At 36.3% G+C, this 24097-nt stretch overlaps 2 protein-coding genes across 2 annotated transcripts in view; one reads left to right on the top strand and one right to left on the bottom strand.

The window, feature by feature from the left end:
* LOC129740893 (neuropeptide Y receptor type 2) overlaps positions 1 to 24097 on the top strand; it is a 513355-nt gene that overhangs the window by 284980 nt on the left and 204278 nt on the right. The window lies entirely within an intron of this gene.
* LOC129743206 (uncharacterized) overlaps positions 1 to 24097 on the bottom strand; it is a 45168-nt gene that overhangs the window by 19893 nt on the left and 1178 nt on the right. The window contains exons 3-4 of the mRNA XM_055735182.1: positions 23666 to 24027; positions 21918 to 22186 (exon numbers count right to left, since the gene is read on the bottom strand). Of these exons, the coding sequence (XP_055591157.1) occupies positions 21918 to 22186; positions 23666 to 24027 (631 nt within the window). The remainder of the gene's footprint in view (positions 1 to 21917; positions 22187 to 23665; positions 24028 to 24097) is intronic.

Raw genomic sequence — 24097 nt, 5'->3', positions numbered from 1 at the left:
GCAATTTTACAATGAATATTGTTGTTAGTAAAATGTATCGTAATAGATCTTATGTAGAAAAATTAGGACATTTGGAGTCAAAAGAAAAACGGGAGAACTAAGTGTCAAAAAGTAGTACGTCTGGTAAACCTAAGTCAACAGAGGACAGGCTGAATCTTCTTTTTTTTTCTAATTGCTGATGATATTTTTAGCACGACTCGAAACTGCATCAGCAAACATGAAATCGTATCAAAAACGTCGGCTCAAGTTGTTAACAACGGTATTGCAAATCGCAATGCCAACTGAATAGAGAAATGATCGTATTACTAGTCGTTTTAAGTTGGTTTGAATCGGAATTGATACAAATTCCGCCATGATTGTAAACTTCGATATTATGTGTCATGTCTTCCTACACTCAGATAAATTCTCATTATAATTTCCATAAGATACGCTATCAACTGCTTTTTGGAGTGTAAAATTATTTAATCAGAGTCGTATCAAATTCGTCCAGTTTTTGTACGTACTTTTTTATGAAAAAAGAATGAACACATTCATTCCATCAGTCATTGGTTTCATCGTTGTCAGAAGCAGTTGTAAAGTAACAACTTTCCTTAACACTTTATGGTGATTTTGATCTTATTAATGGTAAGTTTGAGTTTAAATTTATTTGTCAACGTTGATAGGAATTAGAAAAGGTACATTTTATTTTTATTTACATTTCAGCTTGATTACAAGCAAAAAGCGTGAAATCTGAGTCCAACAATTTTGTTTTGAACTTGATGTCGAATTGTTGCTGATGCGCTATGTTATTTGAAACAAAAGAATCAAAAAACAAAAGGAATTGAAGTACTATTTTGATTTATTTTTATTGTATGCGAAACTCCTTTTCTCACACGATTATCTTTTGAAAAACAGCAACCGCTCTTTGAAAGAGGCGTTCATTCTGTGTGTTCAGTTTCGTCATCAGAAAATCTTATGAATTTAATTCTTTATGACACCACTTCATTGGAGCATTTTATGGCATATATAAAAGTATTTTTTGAGTTTATTTGACCTACCTTGGCATCAAAATTGATATTTTGATTTTCCGGATTTCTTTTGGTCTCCCCGTTTGTTGATTTTAAAATATTAAAGTCGATTTAAAAAAAAAAATATTTTCGAGATAATACCAGATTTTGTCGTTTTATGCATTTTCTAGTTGGCATCTAGTTCTAGTGGCATAAAAATTCAGATTTTATAATATACAAAATAAAAAATGTAGGTACAGTCCCCCCACAATCATGGGTCACACACAATTATTAGTCACCAATCATTAGAACTGCTGATATCTACTAAACCAAAAGAAATTATATCAAATTATTATTTTTAGTTAATCGACAATATCATCAAAATGCATTAAAAATATTATTTGTGCGTTTGAAAACAGTAAAATTGCTGTTTGAATACTTTTTATCAAAGGTGAACTATAAGCTGTGGAACTGAAGGGACTGGCAACGCTGCTGCCAAGTGGAAGCTCCGTCCGTGATTTAGTCCGCGTATTTTTCAATTCTTCCATGAATTTTAGTGATGTTTTTTTAAATACTGTTCCGAAACATGGTATTAAGCTTAAAACTAATATTTGTGCTATGTGCTTGTTGTGTATTTTGCATTGTGGAAGTGATATTTTGCTTTAAAATTTGGAGTGCATTTTCAATTATGAAGCCATTGAGCAGATTGGGGCTTGGGCTTCGCCCCCGGTGCGTTGTAGAAAATGGTTATGGAACATGGGACTTCCAAGGGAGCCGAGCGGAAAATGCTGTTACTCATTCAAGATAAGTGGATTATATTTATTTTGCCATTTAATTTGATTTATATTTTACACTTAAAGATTGAAAATTCATCCAATCTTATTTTCGTAGCACAGCGCGAAATGTTTCTTTCGGGAAATATTTCACCGTCCATATTGCATCCAAGCTTGTACATAACTCTAAAGCTCCTATGATTGATACAAGTTAAAGAACAGAGGTACAGCTGAAAAAGCTCAAAGTGTCTGAGGTTGCATCATAGCAAAACTTGCATCGAAAATAGAATGCAATTAGAAACAGCTAATGCGAGATGGTCAATCCGATAGTAGAGACATCTTTTCTTCGGAATTTGAAACCGGAATTGAAACGGAATATGTGTGTGTGTGTGTGTGTGTGTGTGTGTGTGTGTGTGTGTGTGTGTGTGTGTGTGTGTGTGTGTGTGTGTGTGTGTGTGTGTGTGTGTGTGTGTGTGTGTGTGTGTGTGTGTGTGTGTGTGTGTGTGTGTGTGTGTGTGTGTGTGTGTGTGTGTGTGTGTGTGTGTGTGTGTGTGTGTGTGTGTGTGTGTGTGTGTGTGTGTGTGTGTGTGTGTGTGTGTGTGTGTGTGTGTGTGTTTGCTTGGGAACAGAGTACATCAGGCAAGCGTCGCGCGATCGGATGCGTTTTTTTCTATCTCTTTTTCTCTTTCTCTTGCCGCCTGCATAATGGGTTAGAACGTTTTTTGCTCGTTAGGTCGTCCTTTCTCTTCTCGTTTTAAACGCGTGTTAAAATTCGGTAAGTTGCACCGGTGTCAAGTGCATTGTACGTATGACAATGCCACGTTACGACGTTTTTTGCTCTTCTAGTTTTTAGCGCGCGATAATCTTCGGTGAGTTGCACCGGTGCTAAGTGCATTGTACGTGTATGACAATGCCACGTTAGGATGTTTTGATCTTCTCGTTATAATCGCGCGGTTAAATTCGGCGAATTGCAACGGTGCAAGGTACATCGTACGTGTATTTTTTTTTTTAATTTATTTGTTCCTTAGGATTTTAACACCTGGATGTTATTCATCCATCTTTTATTACACGTGTATGACAATGCCAAGTTAGGACGTCTTGCTCTTCTCGTTATAAACGCGCGGTAAAATTTCGTGAGTTGAACATGTGCCAAGTGCGTTGAACATGTATGACAGTGCCACGTTAGAACGCTTTGCTTTTCTCGTTTTGAGCGCGCGGTAAATTCGGTGAGTTGCATCGGTGGCATTGTACGCGTATGATAATACCATGTTTGTTAGGACGTATTTGCTCTAAATAAAAACGCGATGTAATCGATAGTGTGCGACGCGACGATCACTAAATATTTAACATTGCTTTGATCACATCCCTTCCCAAAGGGAATCCAGATCTTATTTACCTTCCCCACTAACAAACCACCCCTCCTGTGACGACCGTGGAGATTTAGAGGTGTATTCGGTCTCTAGTAGCAACGGAAGTCGAACTAACAATCCTTCCCTTTCCCCGATGAACCGTAAGGACGTGGCCGGCGCCGTTATTGACCATACAAGATCAGGAACCTTCGAAACGTGTACACAGAAAATGGTAAGCTAATCCCAAGCCCCATTTATTTGGATCTATGTACAATTTTGATGGTTCTTGTCAATCACGGAGTAGCAACTACAGAAATGTACGGTTTATCTAAGCTCAAGCTCAAGCTCAGGTGAACTATAAGCTGTGGAACTATCGCATAAAATTCCAATGTTATAAGTTTGACATCTTAAACCGTTAAGCCCCTTATACGGGTACTTCAAAGATTCCAACCAAATGAATTGGTCCCATATGAGCACAAAAGAAGAGTTTACATTTTCCAAATAAAACTGAGCGAATGAAATGCGAAAATTCAATAATATTTAGCAAAATAAAAGTGACCCATAATTGTTACAGAATCTACCAAGTTTCACACAATCATGGGTCACTTTTTCGCAAGCAAAACAAAACATTTCTTGGTTGCTAGCTCAACCCAATTGCCCCTTGAACGTATACTGACGAAGAATGCCCCTGAATGTTTGCCAGAAACTTGTTGATTTTCATGTTGATATTCGGGTGTTGCCATGGACTTCTATGTGACTAATAATTGTGGGCAATATGACTAATAATTGTTAAAAGCTTCAATTTTGACCCATAATTGTGGTTTTGAAAAACGTTGATTGTTTCGGTAAATTATTTTATTTTTCTACAAAATTGGAAACAAAATCATTTTTGAAATCAAAGAGGGAATATTTAATGACTGGAATTCATGCAAAGCTTGATGTTTGGTCCACTAACACCCGAATGAACGAACATTTTGTGGTGAAATGATACGTTAAGTGACTAATGATTGTGGGGGGACTGTATATGGTTTGCATTTGAAATTTGATCATGACATTTATCCCAAACATTCATTGCCATCGTAATGTAAGTGCACAATACAAATGATTGCATCATTATATCGCAAGCGGAGAAAAGCTGACTGAAACTCGAGTTCAGAGCAACGCTACAGTTCTGGTAGATATTCTGAGTGATTAACTCAGAACTTTCACATAGAAAAGAGTAGTTATCTCATTTTATTCATTCAGAAATGAGTACTTTCCGGATAGGGAATATAATAAGTGGAGAATACGACATCAGTTTGTAGAATAAGGAATTGGCAACCAAATATAATTAATAACAACTCTATCGCACCACTGAAACACAACAGGTTCAAATTGAAGTTGACTATTAAAAGAAAAAGTCCCGAAAGAATTAAAACACATTTTGCATTTGAAATAAATGAAATAAATTGAAAAATTTATTAGTGATTTTAGAAAATGATTTTTACAAACCATTTTTGATGGTGAAAAGTGCAAACTACAATTTTATCATTACTATAAGCTTGTTTCCAGTATCCAGAAGTCAAATCGAGCAAACATTCAATTAGCCAGCATTCAAAAATTCGAATCGCTTTGTTCTGACATCATACCCTACCAGAGCGAAATTAAAACACCTGCAGGGTGGAATTCAATTTAAAATTTCCAAGTAGCAGCTTGAACATTGTTGCCTGTTGGCTGACCAACATCCAACAGCAAAGTTAAACCAACTAATTTGTTGAACTTGAACAACTTTTCCGCTACTACCCCGAAAACACAAAACCAAATTTCATTCATCATCATCATCATCATCCTCGCCAACAACCTCATTTTCCCCCAAAGGTATACTTTCAGCTTGCTAGTGGCAGCTTAATGAATGGACACCAATTTACCACCAAGCAAATCGGAACCAATTTGTTTGCGGGAATTGGATTCAGTGTTTGTAAACCGAGGGTTGTGTAAAAAGTCGGAATGTTAAAATTGGAATTTCTATGTATTGAATAAAATAAAAAGTTTCAAAAAATTCACCGTTTGAGCACTATGCTCTTTTTACAGATTCCAAAGCCTGCAATAAATAATGTTATACATGTTTTGTTCAAAGATATTTATAATTATTTTTAAATATTTGTACATTACTAAGCCTCGAGAATCAAACCCTCATTGTAACCAGAGTCGGGTTTTCCACACCATTCAAACCATTCCATTTTGAGCAGTTCAATCGAAACAATTTTGATCGACAGCATCACATTTTGTTGCCAAGTTGTGCATACCTATCTGGGTACGGTCGATGTGCGACGAATGCACGCACAAGCTTTGACGCTTCCGTTCTGTTTTTTTTTTTTTTCCTGTAGGGGAGAGCCCACTGCGACCAGTAGTTGATCTATTGTGGTGTTTACCCCGCGTTACTATATGCTGTCAGGTTCACCTGCACTATTGATTGGAGTGACAGTTGATTGCTGACTAAGCATTTTATCCCAATCGGGTATGATATCAAAGATGTATGATATAACCTTCTTAGGGCTGATATGCAACCATATGTCTTGTGCGCTTATTAACTTTGCCCCAAGTACTCGCTCTCTCCTATTTAGGAGGGCGCAGCAGTTGCATAGAAGATGCTCTGCAGTTTCTTTTTCGAACCCGCAGAACCGACAGTCATCGTTCAGAATTATGTTTATCCTTTTGAGATGCTGTTTTGTTGGACAATGTCCGGTCAAGAGACCTGTGTAAGTACTTAATTCGTGCTTACTTAAGTTCAACATGTTTTTTGAGAGTCGTGCGCTTGGTTCAATGAATCTTTTTGCCTGGGTTGCTCCCTCCGCTGTTTTCCAGTTGGAAACAATAGTGGTGCTTTCCCAGTTCTTGAGCTCCATAGTCAAGGCACTTCTCGATACTCCGCAGAAAGGTTCAGGTCCAATCAACAGTCCCTGAGATCCTTCCCTAGCTAGTTGGTCTGCTTCTTCGTTCCCTAGGATACCGCAGTGGCCTGGTACCCAGAATAAAGATACTCTGTTCCTTATGGCCAGGTTTCTTAGTGCAACTATACACTCCCAAACTAGTTTGGAGTAACATGTGAACGTACTTAGTGCTCGGAGAGCAGCCTGGCTGTCAGAGAACATGCAGATACTTGTGTACCTGTATCCCCTTTTCAAACAGGCTAAAGTGCATTCTAGAATGGCTTGAATTTCAGCTTGGAATACTGTTGGCCAGTTTCCCATAGGAATTGAGATCCTGAGTCTAGGTCCGAAAACCCCTGCCCCAGTTCTTTTATCCATTTTTGACCCATCAGTGAAGAATAGGATCGATCTGGGAGGAACCGCAGGTCCACCTGACTCCCACACGTCCCTATCATTGATAGTTACATTGTATGGTATGTCTAGGTTGAAAATGGGCTCCATCCAGTCATCATTTTTCACAATAAGTGAGTTTAATTTAAATTTCTTTAGGATTTTGAGGTGTCCTGTAAGATCTCCTTCATAGAGAGTTTTGTATTTGGAGAGTCTCAAGGCACTACGTTCCGCCTCTAACTCAATGAATTGATGTAGAGGCAGAATATTTAGTAGTGCATTTAGAGCCTCATTCGGTGTGCTTCGCTTTGCGCCAGTTATAGCTAGCGTTGCAAGTCTTTGGAGCTTCGCTAGTTTTTTCTGGGCCGTAATTTGCATAGTTTTGGTCCACCATACTAAGGAGGCATAAGAGATTTTGGGTCTTATAATAGCTGCAAATATCCAGTAGATAATTTTCGGCTGTAGTCCCCATTTTTTCCCTACTCCTTTGAGGCAGACCCATAGAGCTGTTGTAGCCTTAGCGATTACATGCTCTATCTGTGGGTTCCATGATAGCTTTGAGTCTAGTACTATGCCTAAATATTTCACTTGTGATTCGAGGTTTAACACTTCCCCATCTAATGTTAGAGGTTTTAGTGTAATTTTTCGTCTCCTAGTGAAGGCTATCACAGTAGTTTTGGAAGGGTTTATATTTAGTCCCTCTTCCCTGCACCAAAATAGTGCGTAGTTGAGTGCAGTTTGCATTCTATTAGACAGCACATTCTCATGTTTTCCCCGAACTATAATAACTACGTCGTCTGCAAAGCCAATAACTTCGAATCCCATGGATACAAGTTTGTTTAGGAGGTCGTCCACTATCAAGGACCACAACAACGGTGATAGAACCCCGCCTTGGGGACATCCCTTCGTTGGTGTGGCTTTGATTGTAAGTCCTCCCAAGCTTGCATAAATGGTTCTGTTTATTAGCATCGCACTAGTCCAGTTAACAGTTAACAGTCCAGTTCCGTTCTGTTGAAGCTCACCACACACTCGCAATAATCCAATCGAAAAATATCCGGAATGCCGGGAACAACTGCCGCCTCCTGACTACCGGAAAGCCGCTTACAAGTTGTGAATGTTTTGTGAATGGAATCTGTATAGGTGCATTCAGAATTTTAAATGTTTAGTTTTAACGGTGAGGTTTCTCTTTCGGAAACGAGCTGCTATGGAACGTGTGATTACATTTTTAAAACATTGCATTGTTTTAAGCTTATTTTTGTTAATTTATATTGCAGAGAAAAAGACGGTGGTAGTCTCAAATATCATAATATTATTAATATTTCACAACCATCAAAACAGAATTTTTTTTGAGGAAATTCAGTAGGATATTGAATGGAGAAAGTTTCCAGGCATATCATTTAGAGTAAGACTGTTATAGAAAATTACATATCAAAATAAAATTCAATGTTGTGATGAACATCCTTATTTCCAGTTGGTTTTTCCATTTATTTGAAGCGACCTTCACATTCACTTCATTCAGCATCAATATTTAAGCTAGACCAGCTATATTATACAGAGTTTATTCAAAAATAAAAATTTTGCAGATGTGAATTGTAATAACATCATGTAATGCAAACACTATTCGTCCAAAGCCTTTAATTCGTTGGAAGCATATGGGCATTTCTATTCCAAGTGACCAAGAAAATGCGACGACCCTCTTCGACGTGGTCTAAAATACTCTAAAATAAGTAGAATGACTTATTGTAATCTAAATTTAAAAAAAACTAAAGTTTTGGTTTAATCGATCCACTACTCTTCAAATGGGAGCCCCCTCCCCCTTAAAAAACGATTTTAATCTCTCGTATATTGATGTTAGGGCTGAGCCATCTTTCTACACCCAAAGAAGGAGTTGCCAATTTCAATGCTAACTATGTGCCGAAAATGCGCTGAAATGTTTGCTTTCTTGTCCTTTATCTTTTGATGGAATAGGGAGGGATATGAACAGTGTTCGGCATCGCTAACTGAAAAGTTAGCGGCGCTAATTAGATCGCTAACTCGGTCAAAGTTAGCGATCGCTAATTAAAACCGCTAAATGTTGCGTAAAAGTTATCGATCTATAATAAAGCGCTAATCGCTAATCGATACTAGAAAGTTTTGAAAAAGATTAGCAAAACACAAATTAAGCGGCCATCTTTAATTATAATATTGACTTGAAAAGTTGTTAAAGGATACCAATAGGGACAGTTTTCGAACTTATTTTGTAATATTTCTGACCATGTCAGTTGCGTCAGTCCACTTTTAATTTTAGTTGACGTATTTGGTGGAAAGTAAAAGGAAAAACTTTTGAATTAAATTTTTCAAAATATTTACCCCTTTATAAAGTTTTTGTCTTGCCTCAGTTAATGCAAAGATTCTGTTAAGTTTTGTTTTGTCCGAAATAGTTTTTCATCTTTTTTGACATTGATACTCAAAAGATTGATTGATTTATTGACTTATTTTGTTCTGGAAATTTAAATTTTTTACAACTTTTTTCATCTTTTTTAAATTTTAAGAAGACTTATTCTTCAGACCTAGAATCAAGTGAAGACAATTCAAAAAGACGAATATTCCTATGATTCCAGTAAAAATCGAGATCGAATAGCTTCTTAAATCAATCTTTAACGAAAGTTAAACAACCGATCAAAATTTTAAATCTGAATGATGCCGAATATATGATCTATAAGTCTCTGGCCAAATTAACACTCCAAAGAAGTAGCGTTCTTCAGTTAGCGGAACTAAAAATTAGCGGAACTTTCTTATCCGCTAGCTGAAAAAAAAAAGTAGCGAGAAAATTAATTCGCTAACCGAAAGTTAGCGGACTAACTAGCGATTAGCGGAATAGCGTCTTTGTGCCGGACACTGGATATGGACACGTTTTTATTTTGTTTTCTTCAGTCATACGCATTGCGGTTGCGCTGGGAGGTTAATGCCGGCGGTCTCAAATCGAATCATCATCACTGCTATCTATCACATCTCATGCCAATGTCAAAATATTGAGAACTCATGATTGGAGTAAGGCTGAATTTTGGGTGTAGGGTGGTGACCGTGTGCAACTGTTTACACATCCTTATTCCATTTGTTGAACAACAATTCATTATGCTTTTCTACTTCATTTGAACGTTTCCATTCCAGCGTTGGCATATATTTTGATGATTCATTAAATATTCAAATTTCAGTAGAACCCTCAGGAAAAATTTAAAGTTTATTTCTAGAGTTTGTTTTGATTAGGTCGTAAGACCCACCGACCGTATTTCGAGAAAATCGCAGTTGAAGTTTTGTAACTTATTTTTAATTCTTATATTTAAAATACCGCTCAGAATTGTCTGAAAATTTGGTATAAGATGCAAAAATAGATTAGAGAGAGGGTAGGGTATTTGATTGAAGTATAAATTTGGGTTTTCGATTAAACATGCATTTACGGCCTTTGGCATTTTATGTTTGGCGCAAACGTCCTTTTGCGTATTGATTAGATTTACCTTACAAATTCATTTCATGAGTCTAAAACTATGCTTATTCTTCCTAGCTTGCTTCAAGCACTATAGAAAATTACCATTGCATGACTCTTCTGCATGTTAGGGCTCAATAATAGGCATGTGATCCAGAAGAAAACTTCATCTAGAAATTTTCCGAGCACCTCAAAATAGAGCATAAAAAAGAGGACTCATGTTTAATTCCCTGGACCGTTGGTCCCGCTGGTGATATGAGTTCTACAGAATTTCCATATTTTGCGAAACGCACGGTAATTCTTCAAATCTCTACCCTAGTTCAGCTAGTCTAGAGGAGCAATATCCTTTACACCACTTTAGCAGCCTGGAATCGGTGCTGCGAAGGAGTCCATTAAGTATAACTCCTTTCCACTTTGCTGGTTACTTCCTGTAACTTTTAATTGTAGCTATCTGTTTTGTCAGCTGCCTCTGTGATGAAAAAAATATTGAATTTGAAAATTTTATTTATTTATTCATGAGAGTTGAACTTACCCGGTACCAATTGAAGAAACTTTTATTACAGGATAGCTTTAACTACTTTAACTAACTAATCCCGTGTATATTTTTAACTTTTTAACGTTTGCCGAAGCATTTTTTCTTAGAAAACGCATTAGGTCGTAAAAACCAACTTGTTGCAATGTTATGAAGCGATTTTTGTTTTGCACGATAATCCAGTGCAGTGCAAAAAGTCGCAAAAACCAAATTACACTCGAAACTGAGAAAGTCGTTATACGTCATAATTTAAAATCATTTTGTAAAAGTTATTTATTGACCAAATTAACCCACATTTTTACCAAACATAAAACACTCCTTTATCAATCGTTTGCAGCCAATAACTCAATTTTGTTTATATTGGTTCATACGACCTAATCAAAACAAACTCTAGATTTCAATTTCAAAAATAGTTGAAGATTCGGTAGCGTGTATGCGTTACACAAACACAAACATGAAACGGAAGAATCGTTAGCGTGCAAGCGTCACATGAAACGTTAAAAAAAGATGGAAGAACGATTGATTCTGTTGATTAATTTTGGAACGGAAAGACGTTTGGTTTTTTTGGAGCGATTATTCTCGGTAAAGTTTTGGTGGTGTTTCTTCGAAAGTGACATCGCGAGTTACGACATTATATAACACAAGTTTTATCTGAATTGATGGCACACATTATTGAGTTAGACACGCAAAATCAATGGTTGAGAGAAAGCTGAACCATCTTTTACGGATGCGTTTTCATAAGGCGTGTAGTTGTAACGATGAAATTTCTCAAATTCCTTATATTAAAAATTGAATAATCTCCAAAGCGGCGCGAATTATTTTGAGTGACTACATAAGAGAAAAGTTTTACCTTCTCTGTAGCAAGTTCATTAGATATATGGAAAAAATGATTGTATTTGGAAAAGCAGTGAGGGGTCCGTTTTACTTTAAAAATGTATATATCTTATTTACATTGCAATACGTCATCTCAATGATTTCTGCCTACTTGGAAAGGGTCATTGCATTTTCTTTTTGCTTTAATAATATTTGCTGTGATTTTTTCCAATCATTCTTTTTATTATGAAACAACACTTCGTATCAAAAAAGGCCTATTGAGTTGTTTGAAAGTTGGAATAAGATTTCTTTAATTCATAGATTTATCGTTAGAGTGGGTTTAACGCTAGGGTTACCATATAGTCTAACACATCAAATGTGTGAAGGTACTGCTACACACTACTGTGAAACACCGCTTAAGGAAACGAAATGTGAGCTTTTCACACATTATGCAAAAAGTGATGAAAACGAGAAAATGTGTGAAATACAATAGATTCACGGACAAAATGTTTAAAATTAAGCAATATGAGCTCAGGGAGGTAGAATTTTAATTTATGATTCAAAACTAAATGAAGTATTCAAAAAACATGCTTTTAAACGTATTTTTATTTGCTTTACGCTAAACTTAAGGATATGCTGCACATCTGCTTGGAGGAGAGAGATTTTTGAAGTCCATGATTTATTCCTCCAAGCGGCTGTTGGCAGCTGTCTCGATCCGCAGAATCTGGAAGATATTACGATTGATAAAAATTAATATGGATTACTGTTTATATGATGAACAAAATGTCGGAAACTTACCATTATTAACTCAAACAATGCAGTCGTCATAAAATTTCATCAACTGGTTTTGTCACCTTGATGGTTTCCAAATTGCTGGATGGCATCTTTCACACACTTTCTCCTTAATCGGCTAATTCGGATAATGTGTAAATTTCAAACTTGCATGGTGTGTGAAAATCATATTCGAGTTTGACATATATTTGCAGATAATGTGAGAAACAATTCTGCAAAATGTATGAAATGATTTATCCGTGAAATATCTTGATTTCCAATTACAGTAGAACCCCGCTTATTCGAGGTAGTAGAGGCCTTCTCAGATAATACGAAATATATACATCCTTTTCCTTCTGTTTTGAATACCATCCGAGAGCAAAGCTCAATAATTAAAAGGATCTTGTATCAACCTGATGGCTGGGAGCTCAGAAAACCGGTGTTGTATCGTTTCTCCTGACTTTTTGGGTAAATAATCTCAATGTACTCGTTTTGATGTTGCGGGATCTGGTAACCCTAGTTCAATCCCTTAATGCTCGATTTTTTTCCATGGGTAAGTATAAAATTTTCTGATGCTGTGAAATTCGAGTAAAAGTTCGGAACAAGTTTTGAGTCGTTTTTCAAGTCTTCAAAAGTTATCATTTATCAAAGTTCAAAAATCTTGGGGTCTCCCAACGAAATAAAAGCGTACCCTGCAGTTGCAGAAGTATGCATGAAGCAGAATTTCTTCATTTTCCGGGGTAAGTTTTTTAAACAAACCTTTGGCCTTAGCATGGGCAGCAAATTATCCCCACTTTTGCCTGAAGTTTTCATGAGCGACTTGGAAGCAGATTTGGAGAAAAGAGAAAGACTTTTCCCACGTGTCTGGTGGCGCTACGTCGATGACATCCTTGCCTCGGTAAAGGAGCGTTATCTCACGCAGACTTTAGAGCTTCTAAACTCCAAACACAGATCGATAAAATTTACTGTAGAGAAAGAAATTGATGGAATACTCCGTTTCCTTGACCTCTTAATCTCAAGGAAAGAGGACAACACCAAAAAATTCGGAATATATCGGAAACCAACCTCAACCGACCGATATATAACAGCCGATTCCAACCACTTTGGTGCGCAAAAACAAGCCGCTTTCCATTCCATGGCGCACCGCCTGTACAATATCCCAATGAAAAAGGCAGAATTTGAAGAGGAAAAGCATAAAATCCTTGAGGCGGGTTTTTTTTAACGGTTTTGACAACGAATTTGTCCTCAAAATTCTCCCGAAACATGCCAGAAAAAAATACCGAAGTGATGCTACCACCTTTAGGCCAGAGAAAGAAGAGCCCTATAGAGTTAGCCTGCCGTTCCACCCTAAACTAACTAATAGGATAACAAAAATTCTTTCTCAACATGGTCTGAAAACGGCATACAAGAGCGGCAACACGCTTAAGGATCGGTTGGTCTCCTTGAAGGATAAGATCCCGCAAGATGAGAGATCCGGAATTTATGAAATTCTCTGTGAGAGTTGCTCAGCTGTTTACATTGGCCAAACTCGTCGTAAATTTAAAGTTCGACTTAAAGAACACAGAAACGCTGTAGACAACAACAGGGCCAATGAATCTAGCGTAGCCACCCACGCAACGGAAATGGGTCACTCCATTAACTGGGAAAAAGTGACCTATAAGAAATGTGTAAGAAAAGCCTCACATTTGAACGCATGGGAGTCGAACATCATTAGCACTTCAGAGAAACCGCTAATGAATGAAGATGACCCACCAATTATATCGCCGCTTTTCACCTTCACCAAAAGAAAAATTTAAAAAAGGAACCATCCTTCGACGAATACTATGACACTCGTAGTACGATCCTGCCAGTAATTTCTTCGTGTGATCAGTCGGACATCGTCCTGTAGATGGGCAACATCGAGCCCGAAACCGGTCGACAAAAAAGGTAATTTTGAATCCTTTTTTTCCGTTTGTAAGAACGTTAAGTGTCGTGTCCTGTAATACGTCGTGTGTTAATTGTGTAGTTAAGTTCTTACGTTGGCACAAATCCGCTTGAAAATGAGTGCCAACTTTTCAAGTACAAATGTTTGTTTCATGGATGAATAATTCGTTCATGGAAAGCTAATCAAATATGATCACGCGAAAACCAAAGTTGAATAATTTACAATCATAAATGCCAAAATTATAACCTGTCATTAAATTTAAAAAAATTGCAAGGAACCTAAAACAAACAAGAGCAATTATGTTTAGCTAAAACAACTAGACTTATATTCAAGAACATTTTTAAGTAAAATAGATTTCAAATGATAGACGGATAGACCATAGGAGGAGAGTTACTAAGGTGTTGAATAGAATGAGGAGCATTTCGAATAGAGGCAGGGCCGGATTAAGCCGTTGGGAGGCCCGAGGCAATTTTTCACGGGGGGCCATATGAATCCTTTTTTATATGCCGTCCCATATAACACAAACTATTTTAAACATGCAAAGAAACTGTAAGGGAGAATGGGGATATTTGATCCCCTTTTCTTATTTTCATCATATCTTTTTGGGAGAATTTGGCAACTCGCCATCTTTTGCATTTTCTGACAGCGCGTAATTTCAAGTCTACATATATGTTCCAAAAATTTGAACGATACATGAACTCATAGATGAACAAGAAGCATTTTCGTGAGATTAAAAAAATTGTGATATTTTTTAAGTTACAGGAGACTTTATCCTTCACTATAGCAAACTTAATCCTTTATTAAGGGTACCCTGACCTTAAGAGGCCGTTGACCATTTTATTCCATTTGAGTTCTCATTTCACAGTTTGTAAGAGTCAGGCAAAGAGAATTTTTAAATTTTGTCTGCTACACTGGGGTCATTGCATACTTTAAGCCGCAATTTTCTAGTTTTTTAGATATATACAGTTTTTTTGGGTTCTTTTCAACAGATAATTACTGTATAAACAAAAGTTATTGGGCAGGTATTAGTAATTTTATGATAACCAATAATCACAACCCATTCAGAAGAAAAATATATCATTTTCGATTCTAGGGACAAACTATACCCATAACATTAATTTTGGAAAACTTATCTTTAAAAAAATTGAGGATTTCATATTGCTTGGAAAATATGGTATTATGGAGTTTATATTATACTCTAACGATTGACATATTGGAATAAATATTTTTATCTTAATTTTTTCTTGCTAGAAACATTTGAAAGTGATAAAAAAAGATCTTCAAATCACATTTTGTAAAATTTTTCAAACAAAGTTCAATACCTCGGAAAATAAAGTTTTTTTAAATTGTTGAAATAAAAGCTTTGTTGTTTTGTTCTATTTGGCACATTTTTTTAGAACATTTGATGTTTGTTAGACATCCTTGTTTCGAGATATAGCGAAGGAATCAAGTATCATCATTCTCCCCAAAACAGTTCGTTATGTTGCCTACAAATAACCATTATGTCTGATATCTTCAAACAATAATTGTTGATCTATCACGGGCTATTACTGCGGAAGAATTAATCAACTAATCGGAAATGAAAATACAGATTAGAGCTGTTAAATGTGGAAATCAATGCACAATTAATATAATAACTTTATCACCATCCACAAATCCCCTGATTAGAAAAATCAAAATATAGATATTAAAACGCTTTTCATATGATTATTAATCACTTAGTATGAGCTTCATCAAAAGCAGGATGAATTTTTACCTCATGATTATTAAGAAGTAACAACTTCTGGCTAAGAATCTAAAACAAAAAAAAATCAACAGAATCAACTTAAACTTCATGGAAATACAGACAGTTAAACGGTGAAATTCAAAACCTTAGATCGGGTTTTTTTCAGACTCACAATTCAAAATCTCAAATTGAAATTGTAATATCAAATCTCAAATCTGAAGAATATAGAAAATTCAGAATTGAAGTTACAATCAGAGTCAAGCAGGGAAAATTTTTAATTCAAATCCAAATGTTATTCCCTTTTCTTTTCTTCAAAATACAAAATAAAATCGTGTTCATGTAATGTGGTGAAGCTTTTAAAATGAAATGCGAATTAATACTAAAAAATAAAAATCAAAAAAGTCTAAGGTCGAAGGAAAAAATAATGCTTTAAACACAATTTAAAATCTGTTGATGAATTTTCATGAAAAACAATTTTTATATCAATATTTTTCTTGATTTTTGTTTCTGGGTTGTAACAAAGTTTGCCGGATATTGCACAGATTTTAAGCAATCAAGAAATCAAATGCCCGGATTTTGCCAGGTTTTTATATAGAGTTGCCTGGATTTGTCCGACCGGATACGTAATGAAAAAAAATCTGGCAACCTTACTATCCGTCTCATTTAAAATATTTAATACTCGCTGAAAAAGCCGCTCAAAATTTCTAAAAACAACTTCACGGTGAATTCTCACCTTAAAAATTATTAAGTAATTTTATCAGGAAACTGGGTTTTAGATAAGGTGAATACATTAAACACTCTGATCCATTCACTTCTCAAAAGTGTTTTCAAGTGTACGTCTCGGTGATCGAGTGGTTAGCGCGGTAAGACGGTAATCGCTGGTTCACCGATGGCATGGGTTCGATTCCCATCTCGGTACTGGGTGTTTAATGTTAATCTTAAGTTGTCCACGTCATTTAATCAGTCTGTAAAGCCTAAATCAGCTAAGACGGTGCTCCCAAATACATTTTTTTTGCAAGGATGCAGAGGTGAGCTCGGACCCAAAGCACAAATTTATTTTCCCATTCTTTTCTTTATTTTTCGCTATTTTGAATACTGGGACGTGAATTTTGGATTTTGGATTTTGTGATTTAAGGTGGATGTGAGTAATCAATGAAGCAATGAAGAATTTGTTGAGGCGATTGTGTAAAATTATTTTTTACATGTCTTCTTGCATCTTAAATATCTCAAACATACGTAAACTAAAAAATTTGAAAAAAGGCAAGAAAGTACTTTTCAAAACCAACACAACGCAGCTAAAGTTTTGCATATCCAAGCTCTAGTAACGTAGTTATTACCGAAATGAATGCGCGGATACTAAATGATCATAGCTTTAGTTTCAATATATAACGCCTACAAATTAATCAAAATCAGCTCTTAAAGCCTTCGCACCACGAAAAAATGTTACTTTGATTACCTTTGAGTTAACTGTAGTTACAAACAAATCTGAACATGAGATTTTTTGAGCTTTTACGCATAAAAGTTTAGTCTTAAGAAGAAATTTCGTGACATTCAGATTCTCAATTATCCCGTTTCAGCCTTCTATAGGAAAAGAAAACTATTCAATCCAGTCATTAGAATGCCCTTGTTTTTTCTGTCTTTTCAATAGTTTCCCAGGTAATACCAGATCAGCCTCTCTCTTAAAGGGGCTTCCATCCTTCTGGCTTCAACTTTTTTTTTCAGATAATTTTCCGGGTCAAATCCGGGCTCGGTCCTTTCGGCCATCCTTTTATGCCTTCCGACTTTTTTATGTCTGCTTGACTATTCTTGAATGGCTTCATATTCCCTCCTTCACTCTATCTTCTTTTCCATTGAAAGGTTCGGATCGAGGATATTCTTGCAACTTGCCATCCATTCCGGTTTTGACTTTTGTTGGAAGTCGAGCGAAACGACTTTTTTCCTATACCTATTCCGCATTGCCCTTAGCTTGAGAATTTTCTTTAACGACCGCACATCTGCTGGCCCGATTTATGACTGGAGGATTTGTCTTTGCTGCACCTGAAGGTTGGTCACAAATTTCCCCAAGAAAAGGTCCAATGGAGAAAAAAAATCAAGCTTGGAACAGCTACACACACCCTGAGCATGGGTGTGGTGAAGCTTTTTATGCTACAATCGAAAGGAGCTTCAATTGGCTGGACTTGATTTTTTCCTTATGAATGAAGAATGTTTAAAAAAAATATCCGCACAGAACGAAATGAGCGAGCAATTAAATTTCCTTCTTCCAAGCAGCAATGATTGAGTTTGGGGGGTTTTCAATTTCCTTCGATTATATTTTACGATCGGTTGTAAAAAAAATGGGGGGAAAACGGCAAATGATTCCATCGGTTGGTGGTTGGTGAAATTGCAAATCCTGGTTAACAGTTGATGGTGCAATGGTCATCCTCTGACCAAATCCCGAGGTTGGTGGATTGGAAATAAATCTGGATGAATGAAATAAAATTCTACCATTTTATTCGGGAGTTAAAAATTAATGGTTGTTTGTTTGTATTTGATCGTTATATACAAAAGTCATCGAATACCATAAATTGATTTAATAAGTGAAATATTTTTTCAAATCAACTTCTGTAGAACAAACTGTTGAGAAAAAAATGTTGAAGTTAAAATTTCAAAAGTGGCTCCAGAGAGTAACAGTGATATTTGATGCAAAATATTGAATTTAATAACAGTAAAATTCCGAGAATACTATTCTTACTTTCTTGTTTTGTTACATCGTTTTCGTCAAATATCTTCTTGGAAAATACTATTCAAAAATTCTGTATTATTTGAAAAAAAAAAAAAATAAAGAATAAAATATCTCTGATGAATTTTGGATCAATTTTATATTCATTCCATTATTCATTTTTCATAGATTTTTTCAATTGAAGATAAAAATAAAATCTATGACAACAATTGATCAAAATGAAGTTCCAAAATTTTTTAAAAATAAATTTTCTTTTTACAAAATTTAATTTGAAGAAAGAATTTAGATTTCAAGGAACCATTTATTCATTGCAATGTAATATGTTTTCTTGAAATTTCTTTAGAAAAAAAATGAAGGAAGGTATTCGATATCAGCCTGCAGTTAGGATTTAATTTTGATAACATTCTTTCTAGTCAATAGAAAAAAAATGCTGAATTGCAAAGTGCTCAGATCGATGATTCTTCAATTTTAACAATATTTTTGTTAATGTATTTTCATTTGAGCGCCTCGATAAAGTGACAAAATTTTGAAACAAATAAAGTAAGTATCTGAAATTTAAATGATAGATTCAAAAAAGAGTCTGAATTTTTCATCTCAAATCTGAAATCTAGAATCTGAAATCTAGAATCTGAAATCTAGAATCTGAAATCTAGAATCTGAAATCTAGAATCTGAAATCTTAAATGTGAAATCTGAAATCTGAAACCTGAAATCTGATATCTGAAATCTGAAATCTGAAATCTGAATCTTAAATCTGAATCTGAAATCTGAATCTGAAATCTGAATCTGAAATCTGAATCTGAAATCTGAATCTGAAATCTGAATCTGAAATCTGAATCTGAAATCTGAATCTGAAATCTGAATCTGAAATCTGAATCTGAAATCTGAATCTGAAATCTGAATCTGAAATCTGAATCTGAAATCTGAATCTGAAATCTGAATCTGAAATCTGAATCTGAAATCTGAATCTGAAATCTGAATCTGAAATCTGAATCTGAAATCTGAATCTGAAATCTGAATCTGAAATCTGAATCTGAAATCTGAATCTGAAATCTGAATCTGAAATCTGAATCTGAAATCTGAATCTGAAATCTGAATCTGAAATCTGAATCTGAAATCTGAATCTGAAATCTGAATCTGAAATCTGAATCTGAAATCTGAATCTGAAATCTGAATCTGAAATCTGAATCTGAAATCTGAATCTGAAATCTGAATCTGAAATCTGAATCTGAAATCTGAATCTGAAATCTGAATCTGAAATCTGAATCTGAAATCTGAATCTGAAATCTGAATCTGAAATCTGAATCTGAAATCTGAATCTGAAATCTGAATCTGAAATCTGAATCTGAAATCTGAATCTGAAATCTGAATCTGAAATCTGAATCTGAAATCTGAATCTGAAATCTGAATCTGAAATCTGAATCTGAAATCTGAATCTGAAATCTGAATCTGAAATCTGAATCTGAAATCTGAATCTGAAATCTGAATCTGAAATCTGAATCTGAAATCTGAATCTGAAATCTGAATCTGAAATCTGAATCTGAAATCTGAATCTGAAATCTGAATCTGAAATCTGAATCTGAAATCTGAATCTGAAATCTGAATCTGAAATCTGAATCTGAAATCTGAATCTGAAATCTGAATCTGAAATCTGAATCTGAAATCTGAATCTGAAATCTGAATCTGAAATCTGAATCTGAAATCTGAATCTGAAATCTGAATCTGAAATCTGAATCTGAAATCTGAATCTGAAATCTGAATCTGAAATCTGAATCTGAAATCTGAATCTGAAATCTGAATCTGAAATCTGAATCTGAAATCTGAATCTGAAATCTGAATCTGAAATCTGAATCTGAAATCTGAATCTGAAATCTGAATCTGAAATCTGAATCTGAAATCTGAATCTGAAATCTGAATCTGAAATCTGAATCTGAAATCTGAATCTGAAATCTGAATCTGAAATCTGAATCTGAAATCTGAATCTGAAATCTGAATCTGAAATCTGAATTTGAAATCTGAATCTGAAATTTGAATCTGAAATCTGAATCTAAAATATCAATCTGAAATCTGAATCTGAATTCTGAATTTGAATCTGAAATCTGAATCTTAAATCTGAATCTTTTTCTCCGAATACAGTATGTGATATTCCTTAATTTTTCTAACTTTTAAAGCTTTCAAATCGCTGCTACCACCAATTTCAAACGTCAATGATTGCCTTTAACTCTCAGATTTTTATGACTCCCCAATTATTGCTTCCCATTCAACAGCCAGAGCATTAAAGCGATCAACAAATCCATTTAATCGCGTATCTTCCCAGCTTCGGTTCATAATACTCGTTCGTCGAAAGTAATCCTCTCAGTCAAACTTCAGAATAACCGCAATAATAATCGCCGGGACCATAACGTGATAATCGTCGGATTTGGTTGAATTAGATCCAGAGATTTATCGATGTTTTTTCGATTGCTCCTGTCCAATTGCGGGGGACCAATTCGAGATATAGAATAAAACGCTTAAAGTAAATTCTTCCACGTTTTCCTCTGGAATAAGATTTAGTCTTCCTGATAAATATTGGGGCAAATCTCTTCTGGCGAGACCACAAAGACGACGACGACGACAACGACGCCAGGACAGTGATTACAAGCTTATTCGGTTTGGATTTCTTTTTCCTCCCAAGCACGCTTTCTCCGAATTCAGTCGTACAAATTACCTCCCCCCTAAGCCACCTTCCAACCCAATTCTCCAGAACGTTTAATCAATATCAATCGGATTATGGTTGCGGTTGACTGGCGAGCCGGGTCTGAACATACTATATATTTGCGGTTTGTTTGGAAACAAACAACACGGTAATTGAGCGTTAAATGTGCCAAGTTGGATGATTATTATCGCTCGTTTTGCCATTGCCCGGGCTCCTGGACTGGTTCTCGGGCTCTGGCTGCCATGGATGCTGCTTTAAAGTCAAGTGTTTAAGTTCAAGCACTTACTGTATGTTTTGTAGGTGGCAAATGCCAGGCTTCAATTGAAGTGGCAAACGGGATTACGATTTAAGCGCATTAGCGATGTTTGTCTCGCAATCGCAAGTGGTGATTTATTCTGGAAGCTTGTTGATTTTGTAGTTATTTAAGAGGGTTTTTTTAATACAAAGTCTATAACTGTTCCGAAAATGATAAACATACTTTCAGAATAATAAAAAAAAATGTTTTAAAAATTTTTATTTATTTTATTTTGCACACTGTACCATAATTTGTGTCCTACCCAACACTGTACTCTTATCTGATGAAAATCTTTGATCATAAGCCAGAATTCGCACTTTTCCTCGAACATGACTGATAAGCTCCTGCACAGTTGCATTATTTACCATTTTCACCACTTTTAGCCAATAATTTTTAAATTTTCCGATGTCATCAACTGATTTTATGCATTTTCGTAACTTTGCTTTGATCAAAGCCCAAAAAGTCTCGATTGGCCGTGCCTCGAGGCAATTTGGCGGATTTATGTTTTTTGGCACAAAACAGACGTTTTGGCTTTGGTACCACCCTAGTGTGTCTTTGACGTAATGTTATAACGACAAATCGGGCCAAAATATGACGGGTCCATCATGCTGCTTGAACATCGGCAATGAACGCTTCTGGAGGCATTTCTTGATGTAGTTCTGGGTGTTCATTGTTTCCGATGTGACGTACAGGCTAGATATTTTGCCGCACTCGCAAATTGCCTGCCACACCATTACCTTGCAAAATTTTTCAGTGAACATGACCTTCTCCATTTCGGGGATATCCTTGTCCTTGCGTAGGTACAGTGAAGTATTGTGGCCCAGGAAAGGTTTTATCACAGACTAATACAGACATGACTCTCCATAGAAAATTCTTTCCAATTTATCGCAAAAGTGCTCTTAAGTGATTGCCCTGCCATCTGGTATCGACATTTCTCCTAACCATTGAAAACCTCAAAAACTGTCGAAGTAGCCATGGAAAATATTGATCGATCAGTAAAAATATAAACAAACAAAAACTCGGGAAAAAAATCCTCAAAATTGATTATTCGTCTGAAAGTTTATCGTGGCCGTCGCTGAACTCATTCCGTAAAAGCGGAACATCCCCGGAAGTGCGCAACTAATGGAGACATACAGGAATTCCGAAATAGTAAATACTGTACATTTCCACTGCTTTAAATTTGAGTTTTTTTTCAGGTGGATGCATGGCTCTAGTGACTCTAGTCCGAATACATGGTATTATTATTATTTATTGTACATCAATGGATCACATATTGACCCTAATGAAAAAAAAAAATTAAAAATTAAAACTAATGACACTACAAATACAATTGTCTACACAAAACTTAAAGCTTTAAGGATTTTTCTTCGGAATGCATCCCTCGAAACGTCAAAATCAAAATGTTCGGACTAGCGGTTGAATGTCTGGATTACACCAATAAGTGCTGTGTTAGCCCCATAATTATTCAAACGAAGAGGGACGTAGAGCTGGAACTCACGATTTCTCAAACCACGTGGTCGTATGTTGAGTTGAATACCTTCCAAAAGTGCGGGACAATCAGTTCTGGATGAAAGTAAATCAGCTACGACAGAGGCTCGTGCGGCGGTCCTGCGGGCTTGCAGCGTGTCAATGTCGATTAAGCGACAGCGGCTCTCGTAGCTGGGAAGTCGGAACGGGTCTTGCCAGCTCAAGTGTCGAAGAGCGAATCTCATAAAACGCCGTTGGATAGCCTCAAGACGCTCGGAGCCGTTTTGGTAATAAGGGCACCAGATAGCAGAGGCGTATTCAAAGATCGAACGAACCAAACTGCAATAACTCTTCAAACAGTGAATATTTTTGAAGTCTTTCGCCATGCGGAACAGTAGACCTAGGCTTCTAGAAGCTTTATCGACGATGTAATTGGTGTGAATCTTAAAATCCATCAGTTTGTCAAGAATGACACCAAGATCTTTCACGTGCTCAACTCGAGCAATAGCCTCGTCGCCGAGAAAATACACTGCATTGGATGGAAACCGCTTACGGGAAAAAGAAATTGCTGCGCATTTACTACGATTTAAGAGCAGACAATTGACATCGCACCAGGAGGCGAAGAAGTTGAACTGGTCCTGCAGGAACTAGGCATCGTCAGGGCCGGAGATGGGATAAAACAACTTCAGGTCGTCTGCGTAAGCTAGTTTTGGTCCATCGAGGAGCAGCAGCACGTCGTTGAAATAAATCAAGAATAGTATTGGTCCTAAATGGCTCCCTTGAGGCACTCCAGAGGTGGGAGAAAACTGGTTAGAGAAGGATTCTGCCGTTCGGACAATAAGTTTCCGACCTACCAGGTAGCTGCGAAACCATTCCAGTAGAGACCCACAAAAACCAATGCGATCGAGTTTGGCGATAGCAATTTCATGGTTCACTTTGTCGAAAGCGGCTGACAGGTCGGTGTAGATGGCGTCTGTTTGGAATCCTGAAGCAAAACTGTCTTGCACCTTAGACGTGAACGCCAGCAGGTTAGTGGTCGTAGAGCGCTTAGGCATAAAGCCATGTTGATCATAAGAAAAATAAGGTTTGCAGTACGAGAAGATAGGGTCTAAAACAACCAGCTCAAATAACTTGGCAATAGCGCATAAGGCAGAAATACCGCGATAGTTGTTGACATTCCTCCTGTCGCCTTTCTTGTAGACCGGAAACATGTAGGCTTTTTCCATATAGAGGGGAACGTAGACGTGTTGAGCGATGCTTGGAAGATTCGTTTTATAGGTGTTAGC

This window comes from Uranotaenia lowii, chromosome 2 (assembly GCF_029784155.1).
Source record: "Uranotaenia lowii strain MFRU-FL chromosome 2, ASM2978415v1, whole genome shotgun sequence".
NCBI lineage: Eukaryota > Metazoa > Arthropoda > Insecta > Diptera > Culicidae > Uranotaenia > Uranotaenia lowii.
The sequence above is the reverse complement of the archived record's forward strand: the minus strand, read 5'-3'. Positions and strand labels throughout refer to the sequence as shown.